This window comes from Silurus meridionalis, chromosome 11 (assembly GCF_014805685.1).
Source record: "Silurus meridionalis isolate SWU-2019-XX chromosome 11, ASM1480568v1, whole genome shotgun sequence".
Lineage (NCBI taxonomy): Eukaryota > Metazoa > Chordata > Actinopteri > Siluriformes > Siluridae > Silurus > Silurus meridionalis.
Genome location: NC_060894.1, coordinates 12,059,454 through 12,071,579, shown reverse-complemented (window position 1 = coordinate 12,071,579; position 12,126 = coordinate 12,059,454). Strand labels below are relative to the sequence as shown.

Sequence of the window (12,126 nt, the reverse complement as noted above, 5' to 3'; positions counted from 1 at the left end):
CGTACTCTGTATGTATGTGTATGTGAAAAAATAAAATTTGATTTGATTTGATTTGAAGAAGTTTGCTTTCCTAAAAACCTAAGCTGACCTGCAATGTCCTGGCTCTAACCAGCACCTAACCTGTGCTGCTGATGCTCCTAAAGGTCTAGCTAATTTAACATGCCTCAGAATAGAGTCTCCTATAACCAGAGGTCTTTTATGTTTTGGTGTTAGCTTTGGTTTTGCGAGTATGCCGGCGAGTCTTCACCCACTTGTCCCGCTGCAAGGGCTCTAATGCCGTATTCAGGGGAATGCTAACTCCACGTTCACTTTCCCTGCAGAACCTGAACTGCTCTCACACTCACTTTTTTTCGCTAGACTCTGGACGTGCTCCTCTAATGCTAAGATCTTCTCTGTCAAACAGCAAACTAACTTACACTCCTCACAGATATAATTATCGCTAGGGAAGGAGAAAGACTGAATATACATGTTACACTTCACACACTGAATGAGCTGTATGTCAGAGAAATTATATACCTTAATGTGGTTACTGTAGTGTGTGTTCGCAGTTACGATAGGAATGGCCTCCACTCATTGCTTTAAAATAGGGAATAAAGATTTCTTCTAAAAGAAAAGAAAAAAGGGAAATGGAGCTGAGGGAAAGTAGAAAATACAAAACGATAATTTTTTTGTATAGCGCTTTCAACAATGAACATTGTCTCAAAGCAGCTTTACACTTATAATGTGGTGATAAAAATGAATAAGTGTTCTATATAAGTGTAAGTTTGTCACTGATGAACAAGCCGGTGGCAACTGTGGCAGGGAAAAACTCCCCGAGATGGCATAAGGAAGAAACCTTGAGAGGAACCAGACTGAAGAGGGAAACCATCCTCATTTGGGTTGCACCGAATGTTTATTTATTACAGATAAATTATGTTGAGGGGTACAATGATGGTGATCAGAAGCAAACTGTAGTCCTGAGTCAGTGTAGCAGACTGTTGACATTAACTACAGTCCATTAAATATTATTTAAGGGATGAGAGATAGAAAACTGTTAAAATGTAAACGCTGACACAAACACGAAATTTGCCACAAACAAATCAACAACATTAGCCTTAGCTTATACTATTCTCATAACGGGATGAGATATGTAGCTGCATACACATCTTTATCTTTTGTATGTTTCTTCCCCACTTCTTTCCTCTGTATTCTAAATTGGGCTCCTTATGGCTTAAACTATTTTTGGCATCCATAATTTTAATTTGGTACAGATCTCCTTAATGATGTGATATCAGGTCTTGTCAGTTCTCCCACTGGGAACCCTGAAGGCTGAAGTAACTTCGACCAACCCCCACCCCTCCTTTCTGAGTGTATGTGTGAGGGTACTTCTCCCATGCCGCCCCCCAGCAAATGCTCAACATGTCAGACAAACATTTAGTACAATTTTTTTAGTATAAAAATGGCTTGATATATGTGTAATGAGCCATGAAGTATGCAGCACATTATTAAATTCTTTCAGTCACCTCCCATCACCCAGACTATTTTATTTTATCTTTATTTCCAGAGTGTGTACATTCATATTTGACATTGTGGTGCTGGCTGCAGAGCAAAAATGACATGCAAGAATGCATACCTTCACTTTCTCATCCATGGAGCCTTCAGCCATAATGTAGGATTTGCACTTCTGCCACTCTGGATTTATCCCTGTCTTTGTTAGCTGCACAATTGTAGCCCAACCCATTGCTGCTGAGTTGGGGCTTTTGGCTCGGCCTTTTGCCAGGGGAGGCTTTAAAAGGATGGTGGTGTGTGCCAGGTCTCACTCTATCATCAGGACTTCCTAAACTTAACTGAAGCAAGGTGAGTACTTTTTTACTCTACTCTGAGCTCCCTGCTGTGCTGTCCTCAGCCTTATCTTCAACAAGCGCTAAAGTTTAGGTACGGCTGGAGTAAACAATTGCTATTGTATTGTATTGCCTTTAGAGTGCACCAACAAATATATCACATGTAGTCCTTTAGTCTTGTATTGAATTCTTGCTAAAATTGTTAAACTGAATGCTTTTGAACAGTTTTCAGTTTGATAAGCAAAAACAACAACGTTTTTGTTATATATAATAGGATATATGGAATCAGAACTTGATGATTTGTGGTTCTTGATGACTTGTGGCCTAAATGTTTGCTTTTTTTTGCAAGTTTATATAAATCATTTTTATCTGTTTTTTTTGCCATGTTTAACTCTATATTAAATTTATGAAAATGTTTTTTGATACAGACAAAATGAATCATCATTGTACCAAGTTTTCTGGCCACTGGAAGGTATACTTATGAATGTGTTATGAATATAATATTGATATAAAGTTTCTTCTGACTTTGAAGCAAATTATTTCTTTATCTTTATTTGCAAGATTTTGTTCATACCCGTTTAGCCAGAATGCACATCTCTTTTAAAAAGTCTCTAACCTCTGTCTTTTAGATTATTGTATATGATGAGGACTGCTTTCAGGGTCGCCATCATGAGTTCACCTCTGAATGTTGGAATGTTATGGATTTTGGCTTTGAGAGCATCCGCTCTCTGAGGGTAGAAAGTGGAGCGTAAGTTATTGTGACACATGAGATCATGTTATTTGTCTTTTTATTGTTGAGAGTACTGCTAATAAACCCTCATTTAAAAACCCGCAAAACAGAACAAACAAAAAACTGTAGGAAGGTAGAAACTCATCTATTATTAATGTTTCTTATACTACTATTTTGATTATTTAAGCTATTGCAGTGGCTGGCTAATAGATTTATAGCTTTCTTCCTTTCCAAATGTAAATAGTTTTTTTGTAGAGCAGGGTAAGACTGGTGGGTCCCCTATTGTTAAAACTCATCATCCAACTTCTGATTAGTTTGCATGTTAACCACTGCTCTCAACTACTAGTCTAGTGATTACTTTGCATAACCTTCCATAGGTGGGTGGGCTATGAGCATCCCTCTTTTCAGGGCCAGCAGTTTGTCCTTGAACGTGGCGAGTACCCTCAGTGTGATGCCTTTGGAGGAAGCAACGCTTACCATATTGAGAGGATGACCTCCTTCAGGCCAATCTCTTGCATTGTAAGAGCTTCTTCACTGTATCACTACAATCGTCTCAGATGCATACAATTAAAATCTCTGGCAATGAAACAAATGTGATTTGAGGTGGAAGAAATAATCTTTTTTTGTTTCTTTTTAGGCATATATATATATATATTACCTATATATAACCAATATTACCAAATATTAACCTAAATTCAAGACCTACCAAATTGGATTGTGATCTAAAAATATATATATATATATATATATATATATATATATATATATATATATATATATATATATATATATATATATAGTTAAGTTAGAAGGCTCAGTATAATTATTTGTTTCTTCAAAACAACTCCTACAGAACCACAGGGAGAGCAGGATGACAATCTATGAGAGGGAGAACTACTTGGGCCGCAAGGGGGAGCTAAATGATGACTACCCCTCATTGCAGGCAATGGGCTGGTGCCACAATGAAGTAGGCTCCATGCGCATCCACTCTGGAGCGTAAGCAGCACTTCTAAAATATGTTTCAATTATTTGCCAAGTAATAATGTTTTACAGATTCTGATTTCTAGTTGCTAATGGCTTTCATGTTTGACTTTGCATGTGCTTTTCATATGATAGGTTTGTGTGTTACCAATACCCTGGTTACCGTGGATATCAGTACATCATGGAGTGTGACCGTCATGCAGGCGAGTACAAAAGATTCAGGGAGTTTGGGTCCCACTGTCAGACTCCTCAGATCCAGTCCATCCGCCGCATCCAGCAGTAACCTGGCGGTTCTTTGCCAATTTACCCTACAAAAAAATCTTTATTCTATTGAAATGTGCTAAAATAAAATGTCTTTCTAAGAGCTCAGACTATAGATCCCAGACTACTGTTTTCTGTCAATTGCTCAAACACCACATATAGAGTCATGTGAAAAAGCAAGTAAACCTTTTTGAATTCTGGGGCTTTACATATCAGGACACCATAATTAAAAAAGCACCTGGCCCTTATAAGGTCTTAAAATTAAGTAGATACGGCCTCAGATGAACAATAACGTGGGATATATTACACCATGTCCAAAAAAAAACAAAAAATGGAAAAGCCATATGTGAAAAACTAAATACACCTTTACTGCTTCAATAGGATTTAAGAACTCAAGTAGTAGTCAAGTGCTGCTAATTAAATGATTATCAGCAAGTGTGACCACCTCTATAAAAGCCCAAGTTTTATCACTTTACTTGTCTGGAGTATTCAGGTGTGTGACAAGTGACCAAATTATACACACAAACATTTAATACAGTTGAATGGGTACAAATATGGGTTACCAGGAAAAAGCCTAATCTTACTAAAAAAAAAACATGGCAGCATGGCTTAAGTTATCAGCTCAAACACCTCATACCAAATGTCAAGCAGCCACTCCTGCACCCCTGAGAAAGGTCTTTAAGCCCATAGCTGCTCAGTTGTTTGAATGTAATATATATGTAAGTTGCCTTGGATAAGGGCATCTGCCCAATGCCATAAATGTAAATGCACAATGGTGGAAGTGTGATGGAAAATTCTGCCATCTGAGAAAAATGCAGTTAATGAATTGGCTGTGAACTTCTCTGTATACCAAAGTATTCAAAGTGAAATGTGAGGCCATCAGTCTGACAGCTAAAGCTTGTGGAATTGGGTCACGTCACATCACACCACACCAGCAAATCTATAAAAGAATGGCTAAAAAAAAGAACTCTGCCTATCTACCTACCCACTCTACCTACTCCAAACAAGTATTCTCAAGTTTCATGGCAATCCATCAAGTTGAGATATGGCATAATTTCCTGTTTTTTTGAGTACCTGTTTGGTACCTTTGCCATAATTCTTTTGCATGGTACTGATAAATGCTTTGGAATATCAAATAAGCTTTGATAACTATTTCAGAGATTCATATGAAGATCATTCAAAGCGAACTTTAACACTGGCTGTAAAGATCTTTACAAAACTGTGACTTTTCAAAATGGTAGAAAACCTATTGTGGCAGATGATTCCATAATGGGCATAATGCGATTTATGGATTCATGTTAGAATTTCATAGAATTAATTCAATGTCAAATTTTTCATAGGTTATAAGCAAAAATATACTTTTAAATTTGACCCAATGTTGACACTGGCTACAGCCATTGATAGAGGCGCTTGACATGTGGTGAGCATATTGTTTACGAATGTGATCATAGGGTTCACACTCTTCTGAAGAGTTGGAGACAAAAATTGCAAATATTGGTAAAAATCCTGCAACAAGTTCTTAATCCTAGTTTTTGCATATTATGGCGATGGAGATTATACACAGATTATACAATCAGCCCAAGTTTTCCCACACCACCCCACTGCTGCGCTCCCTTCACTGGCTTCCAGTAGCTGCATGTATCAGATTCAAAACACTGATGCTTGCCTACAAGGCCAAAAATGGACCAGCACCATCTTACCCCAGTGACCTCATCACATCTCGCACTGCACCACGTAGTCTGAGATCCTCCAGCACTGCTCGACTGGTACCACCTTCTCTCAGAATGAGAGGTAAGTACACTTCAAGGCTCTTCTCTGTTCTGGCACCGAGGTGGTGGAATGAACTTTCCCTAGATGTCCGTACAGCAGAGTCCCTGATTATCTTCAAGCGACGACTGAAGACCTACCTCTTCCTGAAACACTTGAATTAGCACTTTCCAAGTTTGTAGAATTCGAGTTATATTTATATTAAGTTTGTAATCTTGTACCAGTGTAGATTTATTCATTACTAGAGATTTAAAGCACTTTTGTACGTCGCTCTGGATAAGGGCGTCGCTAAATGCCGCAAATGTAAATGTAAATGTAAATGTATGATATGTTTGATACTGTATGAAATAGTAGTCAGATTCATTTGGGTGAAAATTGCCATGTTTTTGATGTAGCTAAATAAAACTCAATTCCAGTTAAGAATCACGGAACAATTCAACACCCCAAATTCCCACTTAATCATACTTTCAGTTCCTGATTATTATTTGTATAGTGCTTTTTTTGTTTTTGTTTTTTTAAATAATATACACTGTCCCAGAGCATTACAGAAAAAATAGATTACAAAAATAAATGTTAAATGTGTAAATTAGCCTCTAGGTTTATTCCTTATTTTTATTGAAACACGTTTAACTTGACTCTACCCATTGTCTACAGTCATAACCCAAACTTTGCACACTTCCTCATAACATTGGCCTCAAAGTGCCTTTTAAGTTTGCATGGATTCACTCTACTTGTCCTCAGTCAGAAATGTTTAAATAAATCAAGCTCAGACCCACTTACATTGAGTCTCATGTGGACACCAGGTTGTTTTCAGATCTTAAATTATATTTATACATATTTCTATATTTACAAGTAAACTCTGCTTAATAATTTGCGAACAGATACCAAGAAATCCAAGGACAAATAATTAGGATTGGAAATAATCTTAAGTATAAACTCTATTTTAGCTGAGAAATAGTTATCTTAATGTCTTTTAGGCAAACCCAAGGGCGAACTTTTTTTTGCAGTTCATGAGATTTAGAATGCAATGTTTACAAACGAGCAAACAAAAACAAACAAAAACATTTTGATCCATTGTGCCACCACCAGGCCTAAGTAGTGGAAGGCATACTGCATTTTAAATCCAAACTTTCAGAATGCCAGTGACTTATAGTATTTACTTGTTATAGTGAATAATAATAATAATAATAATAATAATAATAATAATAATAATAATAATAATAATAATAATAATAAAAGTAATAAATGTTACCCGCGTGTGTGGGGTTAATGCGCTAAATGGTTCTCATGTGGAAGCTTTGGAAACATCGTGCATTATACCTACCACTGGAGGGCGCCATGTAACCAAAATCCAAAGCATTTACCATCTGATTTGGTTGTTTTTTTATAAATGAAACTTTTCCTATTACAATTACAAAAAAACTTTGATAACAGAAATGGGCGTAAAACCCAATTGGTCACAGCAAAATAAAAAAGAATCTACTCACTAATAGTTAAAACATTCAACTCGCCTTGGGTTGATTAATTAATTAATATATTTCCGAATAAAACAATGTGTAGATAAAATGTACATTGCTGTATTGGTTTTGTTGTGAGGCACAACGTGTCATTTATGTCGGATTACACTACTGTGAATTCGGAATTAAACTCCACACTCCGGTGTGGTCCAGTTCGGGTTTTGCGGCGCGTTTACACTAAGAGGAAGTGCAGCTCCTGAACAGCTTCTGCTTGCAACAGGAGAAAATCTTCAGTGCGAACCGTGTCTGCTCACATAACCGAGCACATTTCAGCGAACTATTCATATAGTTTCTCCGAGACGAAGATATCGATGGGCATTTCTTTTCAAAAACAACTCCGTCTATTCAGAGATCTTGAGGTTCTTTGAGATTGTAAGGATTTAGTGAACTATGCTGGACGGCCATGAACAGTCTTTTTCAGAAACTCGAATGCGGATGCGTTGCGCTAACAGCTGAATCGGGGGACGTCAAGATGATAAGCAAGAACACCAATAGTTTCTTTCCTTTCTAACGAATTTAACGAAAGCTGGATTTGTGTCAGTGTGTGTTTTTTACTTTAACCCACGGAAGTTTTAATGTAGAAACAGTCTAACCGCGTCGACATGAATATTTAGTTGAGCTAACTGTAGCGCGCGCTCACTGGCGGTGCTCGTGTTTTGGACAGGCAGCTAAAGTGAGTTAGCCATGAAAATGAAGTTCCGCAAGATTTAGCTGCTTGGTGTTTTGCATGATTTGTTTGTCAAATCTGGTCGCGTTTTTTTCCTTTGAGTTAAAATGATGTATGTCTGTTTTACATTGTGTCACCAAAAACAGTTCGAATGTAACCGGTAGCGTTACATTTCCTTTTTTCCGTCGCGTTAATCGGTCGTGAGAATCGCGAAGCTAAACTCGAGCTAATTTCCTTTCGAGCGCCCCCTCACTCTTCACCAGATCCTCACCAGATCCTCACTCATCCAGCTAGATTATAGAACATCTAACTCATTTCCCACTGCGTAGCGCTTTCTGTCTCATACACGTTTCTTATTATAGTGCTGGTTTTCATACAGGAGAGAATGTCGGGGTTGTAAACTTATAGACACTCCATATTTTCAACAATTTGCTCGGCAGCTGCGAGATTAATCCGTATTGTAAATATAAAAGTCGTAGAAAAAAAAATCTCGTAGAACTGGATCAAGTCGGGTGTTTGATCGGACTTACACTTTTCTCTGTGGTCACGTAAATGATGGAGGAGCGATAGCTGTGATGGTGCACATGAAGTTGTTGTCTACTGCTCATTCAGCGAACTGTAGTTGAAGCCTGAGCGCTGATAGAGAACCAGATAAACAGCCCACGCGCCTGTTTGGTTTAGCTGTCGGAGCCGGATATACGGAGCTCGCGTGTTAACCAGCCTGTCGATAGCCATTATTTCTCTTGTCAACAAGGTCTGGTTGGTGAAAATTGACAAGTCGCATTATCTCCACCCGAGAGCTGCACCGAAAGAAGGAGAAGTGGGGTTTAATAAGCGCGTCGTTTTAGCAGGTTAAATATCTGTCCTGAGTCCCCGGGATTTGAGCAGAACAGCGTTAGCAGACTCACAGTCGTCGCCCATTTTCTTATTATTTTGACACCTTGCAAGTGAGCTGTTTGGGTTTTTTTTCCACCCACTTGAACCAATTTTTCTCTCTCACTTAAACCGGAATTTTAAATACATATAGGTACGGGTCTTATTGTGTTTTTTTTGTTTTAAATGTGTGTTATTTTACACAATGTGTATTTAAATGTTACTCGAGGCGAGAGAAGCGGTGTAGAGCAGCACACGCTAGCTGGATTAGCCGCTCGCAGGATATTTGCTGTGTGAATTTGCGTTTGGTTTGATTTTGACAGCCTTAAACCAGCAGGTGGGTTCTCGCAATACGCTCAGTGTAAAGGGGTGGGGGCCCGAGTACTATTGAATAAGAATTATTATAGTAATATGTAGGTAGGATTCGATTGGTTGCACTTTGCGTTTAAGCTGCAGTTGTTGTTTTTTACTGTCAGAAATCCCAGTGCGGATTAACCCTGCAGGTCGCTGTAGAGACTCCTCGCTTTCGTGTGAATCGTGTGTTATTTGTTACAATGCCTGTTTTCTGAAGATCGGCTAACAGACACGACAGAACACGGCCTGGGCTTTATCGATGTTCGCCCTCGCCCAGGACTCCTGCACTGCCACCGTGCTCTTGGTTTTGTGTTGATCACCTCGCTGTTTCTTTTGCGATTTCATTGTCCTCCGTCACATTCCCGCGGCTGTTTCTACATCTATTCGATTGAGCCACGGTCGAAGATGGCGGACCTAGAGGCAGTCCTCGCCGATGTCAGCTATTTGATGGCGATGGAGAAGAGCAAGTCGACTCCAGCGGCCCGAGCAAGCAAGAAAATTATTCTTCCTGAACCCAGGTAATGGAGATCATCTAGACATATGCACTCGTTGATTCACGTATGCTTCCCTTTTTCTTACTTTTTTTTTCGTGCGCTTTGTGCCAGCATGGTTTTTGACATGTCAGGTGGCATCGTTAATCTCAGGATCACACCACAGTAAGATAAACATTCAACCTGTTACATTACATTAGGTAAATCTCTTACCTACCACATTCAAATCTTAAGGTGTAATTTATAGCTGTGTAAGGAATAAGACAGAGAGTAATCAAAGCCCTAAACAGCTCATCTGTCACTTAATACACCTCATTCTCTAAGCCATTAATCTGTTTAGACTCTTTATTTAGTTTTTGTGACCACTCATGCACATGTATGTACGCTTCCTCATTTATTTAATGGTGCAAATGTGCATATAAACAGTGGTGGTATATTTTGTACAGGCTTCATTTATATCCTTTGTAGATTAAGACATTTTCTGAGGATGTCACTCTAGTCATTTTAGCATGCTTTATTAACTCTAATTTAATCAAGGTCAAAACCAGTTTGGGTTCATGTGTAGCCCTCTTTTTTTGTGTCCATTTAAGTTTCAAAACCTCCCAGAAGACTTTAATTGTTATCCATATGTACAGCATGACTAACCATTAAAACGTGTACATCAAATTTTTGTGGGAAAAAGCTGGTATCAGAAAGGAGCCTAATGAGCAGGGCAGGTTAAGGGTGTTATTCAAGGACCCAAATGGATTGGTGTTGCATTATATGCACCTACCTATTAATAGCCAATATGATTTTACCACTGAGCCACCCCTATCTGTTCATCAATATTGTATTAGTTTTACTTTAGCTTTACAGAGCCTATATACGGTCACGAAAACTTAATTTATATCAGAAGTAGTGTGTGCTTAAAGGAAGTGGTTAAATGTTACACCAACTGCATGCTACAGTTGAGAATCATCAATGCAGACAACAGGGATGCAGTTTGTTGCAGTAGATTTTTTTGAATTACAAGCAGTGGTCTTTCACACTATTAATAGCTAAAACTGCACCATATTACATTTATGTGAAGTCCCCAATATAAAAATCTCAATTTATTTTTGCAGCATTTGAAGTTTTTCTGTTTCTTTACTATTTACAAAATACTTATTTGTCTTTGTTTTTCTTTGTTCAGTTAGGGTAAAATCTAAAGACAGGCAAAGATTAAAAAAAGGATTGGCTGTTGGATTCTTGAATCTGGTTTTGGTAAAGTTCTTATTTAAACATGTTTTTTTCCATCCAGTAATCTATTAGTACTTCAGAAAGCACAATATCTGTATAGGTCGAACTTTACACAGATTTTTCTCAACAACCAGAGCAAATATGGATCTCGAATGACACAATGCATCCTATGTAGTGTGGAAAAAAAATAGGTATAAAGTTTTGCTGTATATTCAAGTATTTGCTTTAGATCCATCAGCTTACAGATATAGGCTTATAGTTTAGCTTGTTCTTAAGACAAGACCAACATGGCGTAATGTTTTATTTTTCCCATAACAATTTGTGGCTCAAATTGCCAGAAATCAGCTTTCTGACTTAACACTTTTAGGGTAAGTCAAATGTAGCATAAGTCCAAATGTTTCAAGCAAGTACTAATAGCAATATCTTAATGGTCAAAAGTATTTATTTATTTTTTTTCCCTTTTCTTTTCTTCTTTTCTTTTCTCTGGCCAATGCCGATATTTATAACAAATGGCAGCCGATGGCCGATATATGATGCAGATTTTTTTGGTCTTCATCTCATAAAATCTAACCGTTGATAAGACGTGATATTGAAAACTGCTTAAATTAAACATTTATTGTACAACACAAGCCTCTCCAATCAGTGCGCTTTTTTAGCAGGTTTTGGTACCCAAATCTACCTGTAGCCTAAACCACAGCTGGTTCAAGGCTCACTAATAATACAGTTACAAAAAGTTACTTTTAATATGTTATTCCGGTTCTCGCTTCAAATGTTATTCCCGTTCTCGCTTCAAATGTTATTCCCGTTCTCGCTTCAAATGTTATTCCCGTTCTCGCTTCAAATGTTATTCCGGTTCTCGCTTCAAATGTTATTCCCGTTCTCGCTTCAAAAGTAGCATCATATTTAACCAATAAAATATTTAAGGCTAGATTAAGAACAAAGAATATAAACTTGAAGCCCGGGGCACACCAAGCAAATGGTCGGCCGTTGGGGAATGTCGGGTGGTTTTTAAGCGGGTAGTATTTTTTCCTGCACCGTTGGATATAGTCAGTTGTCAGTTGTTTATCGTCGATTTTTCATGTTGAATCGGTGGCAAAGCTAATCAGGGAGAAAGGGAACTCTATTTGGCTCTATTAGCTTAGCAAGTGAGCACACACAAAAAAGGAACACGCTTGTGGTCATTCTTGCTCTTGTCTTTGCAATTTTGCAGACCCGATTAAAAAATGCTACACAAATCCATTAGTAAGGATCATGGCAGGTGTAAATGCTGCTTACTTATATATATTTAAAGTTCGTGCTTTTTTTGGTGTTCCCTGTTTGGATGCCGAATACAGACAACTGCCACCTACTGGTATGGAAGAGTTATGTTTACTCACGCAAGTGCAAGAACGTACATGCACGGTGTGGTCTGTCAGAAGTGTCTGCCTAATAATCGGCCTAATTTGCT

General features: G+C 38.1%; 2 protein-coding genes across 2 annotated transcripts in view; both read left to right on the top strand.

Annotated features, from left to right (window-relative positions):
- The first annotated feature begins 1,629 nt into the window (after positions 1-1,629).
- cryba4 (crystallin, beta A4) lies at positions 1,630-3,907 on the top strand. The gene is made up of 6 exons (XM_046860344.1): positions 1,630-1,836; positions 2,249-2,292; positions 2,450-2,568; positions 2,928-3,069; positions 3,404-3,546; positions 3,667-3,907. Exons 2-6 carry the CDS (start codon positions 2,254-2,256, stop codon positions 3,812-3,814), a joined length of 591 nt encoding a protein of 196 aa, XP_046716300.1. The 5' UTR covers positions 1,630-1,836; positions 2,249-2,253; the 3' UTR covers positions 3,815-3,907.
- A 3,341-nt stretch (positions 3,908-7,248) lies between these two features.
- grk3 (G protein-coupled receptor kinase 3) overlaps positions 7,249-12,126 on the top strand; it is a 60,850-nt gene continuing 55,972 nt past the window's right edge. Inside the window, exon 1 of the mRNA XM_046860983.1 lies at positions 7,249-9,488. Within this exon, the coding sequence (XP_046716939.1) occupies positions 9,376-9,488 (113 nt within the window). The 5' untranslated portion in view covers positions 7,249-9,375. The remainder of the gene's footprint in view (positions 9,489-12,126) is intronic.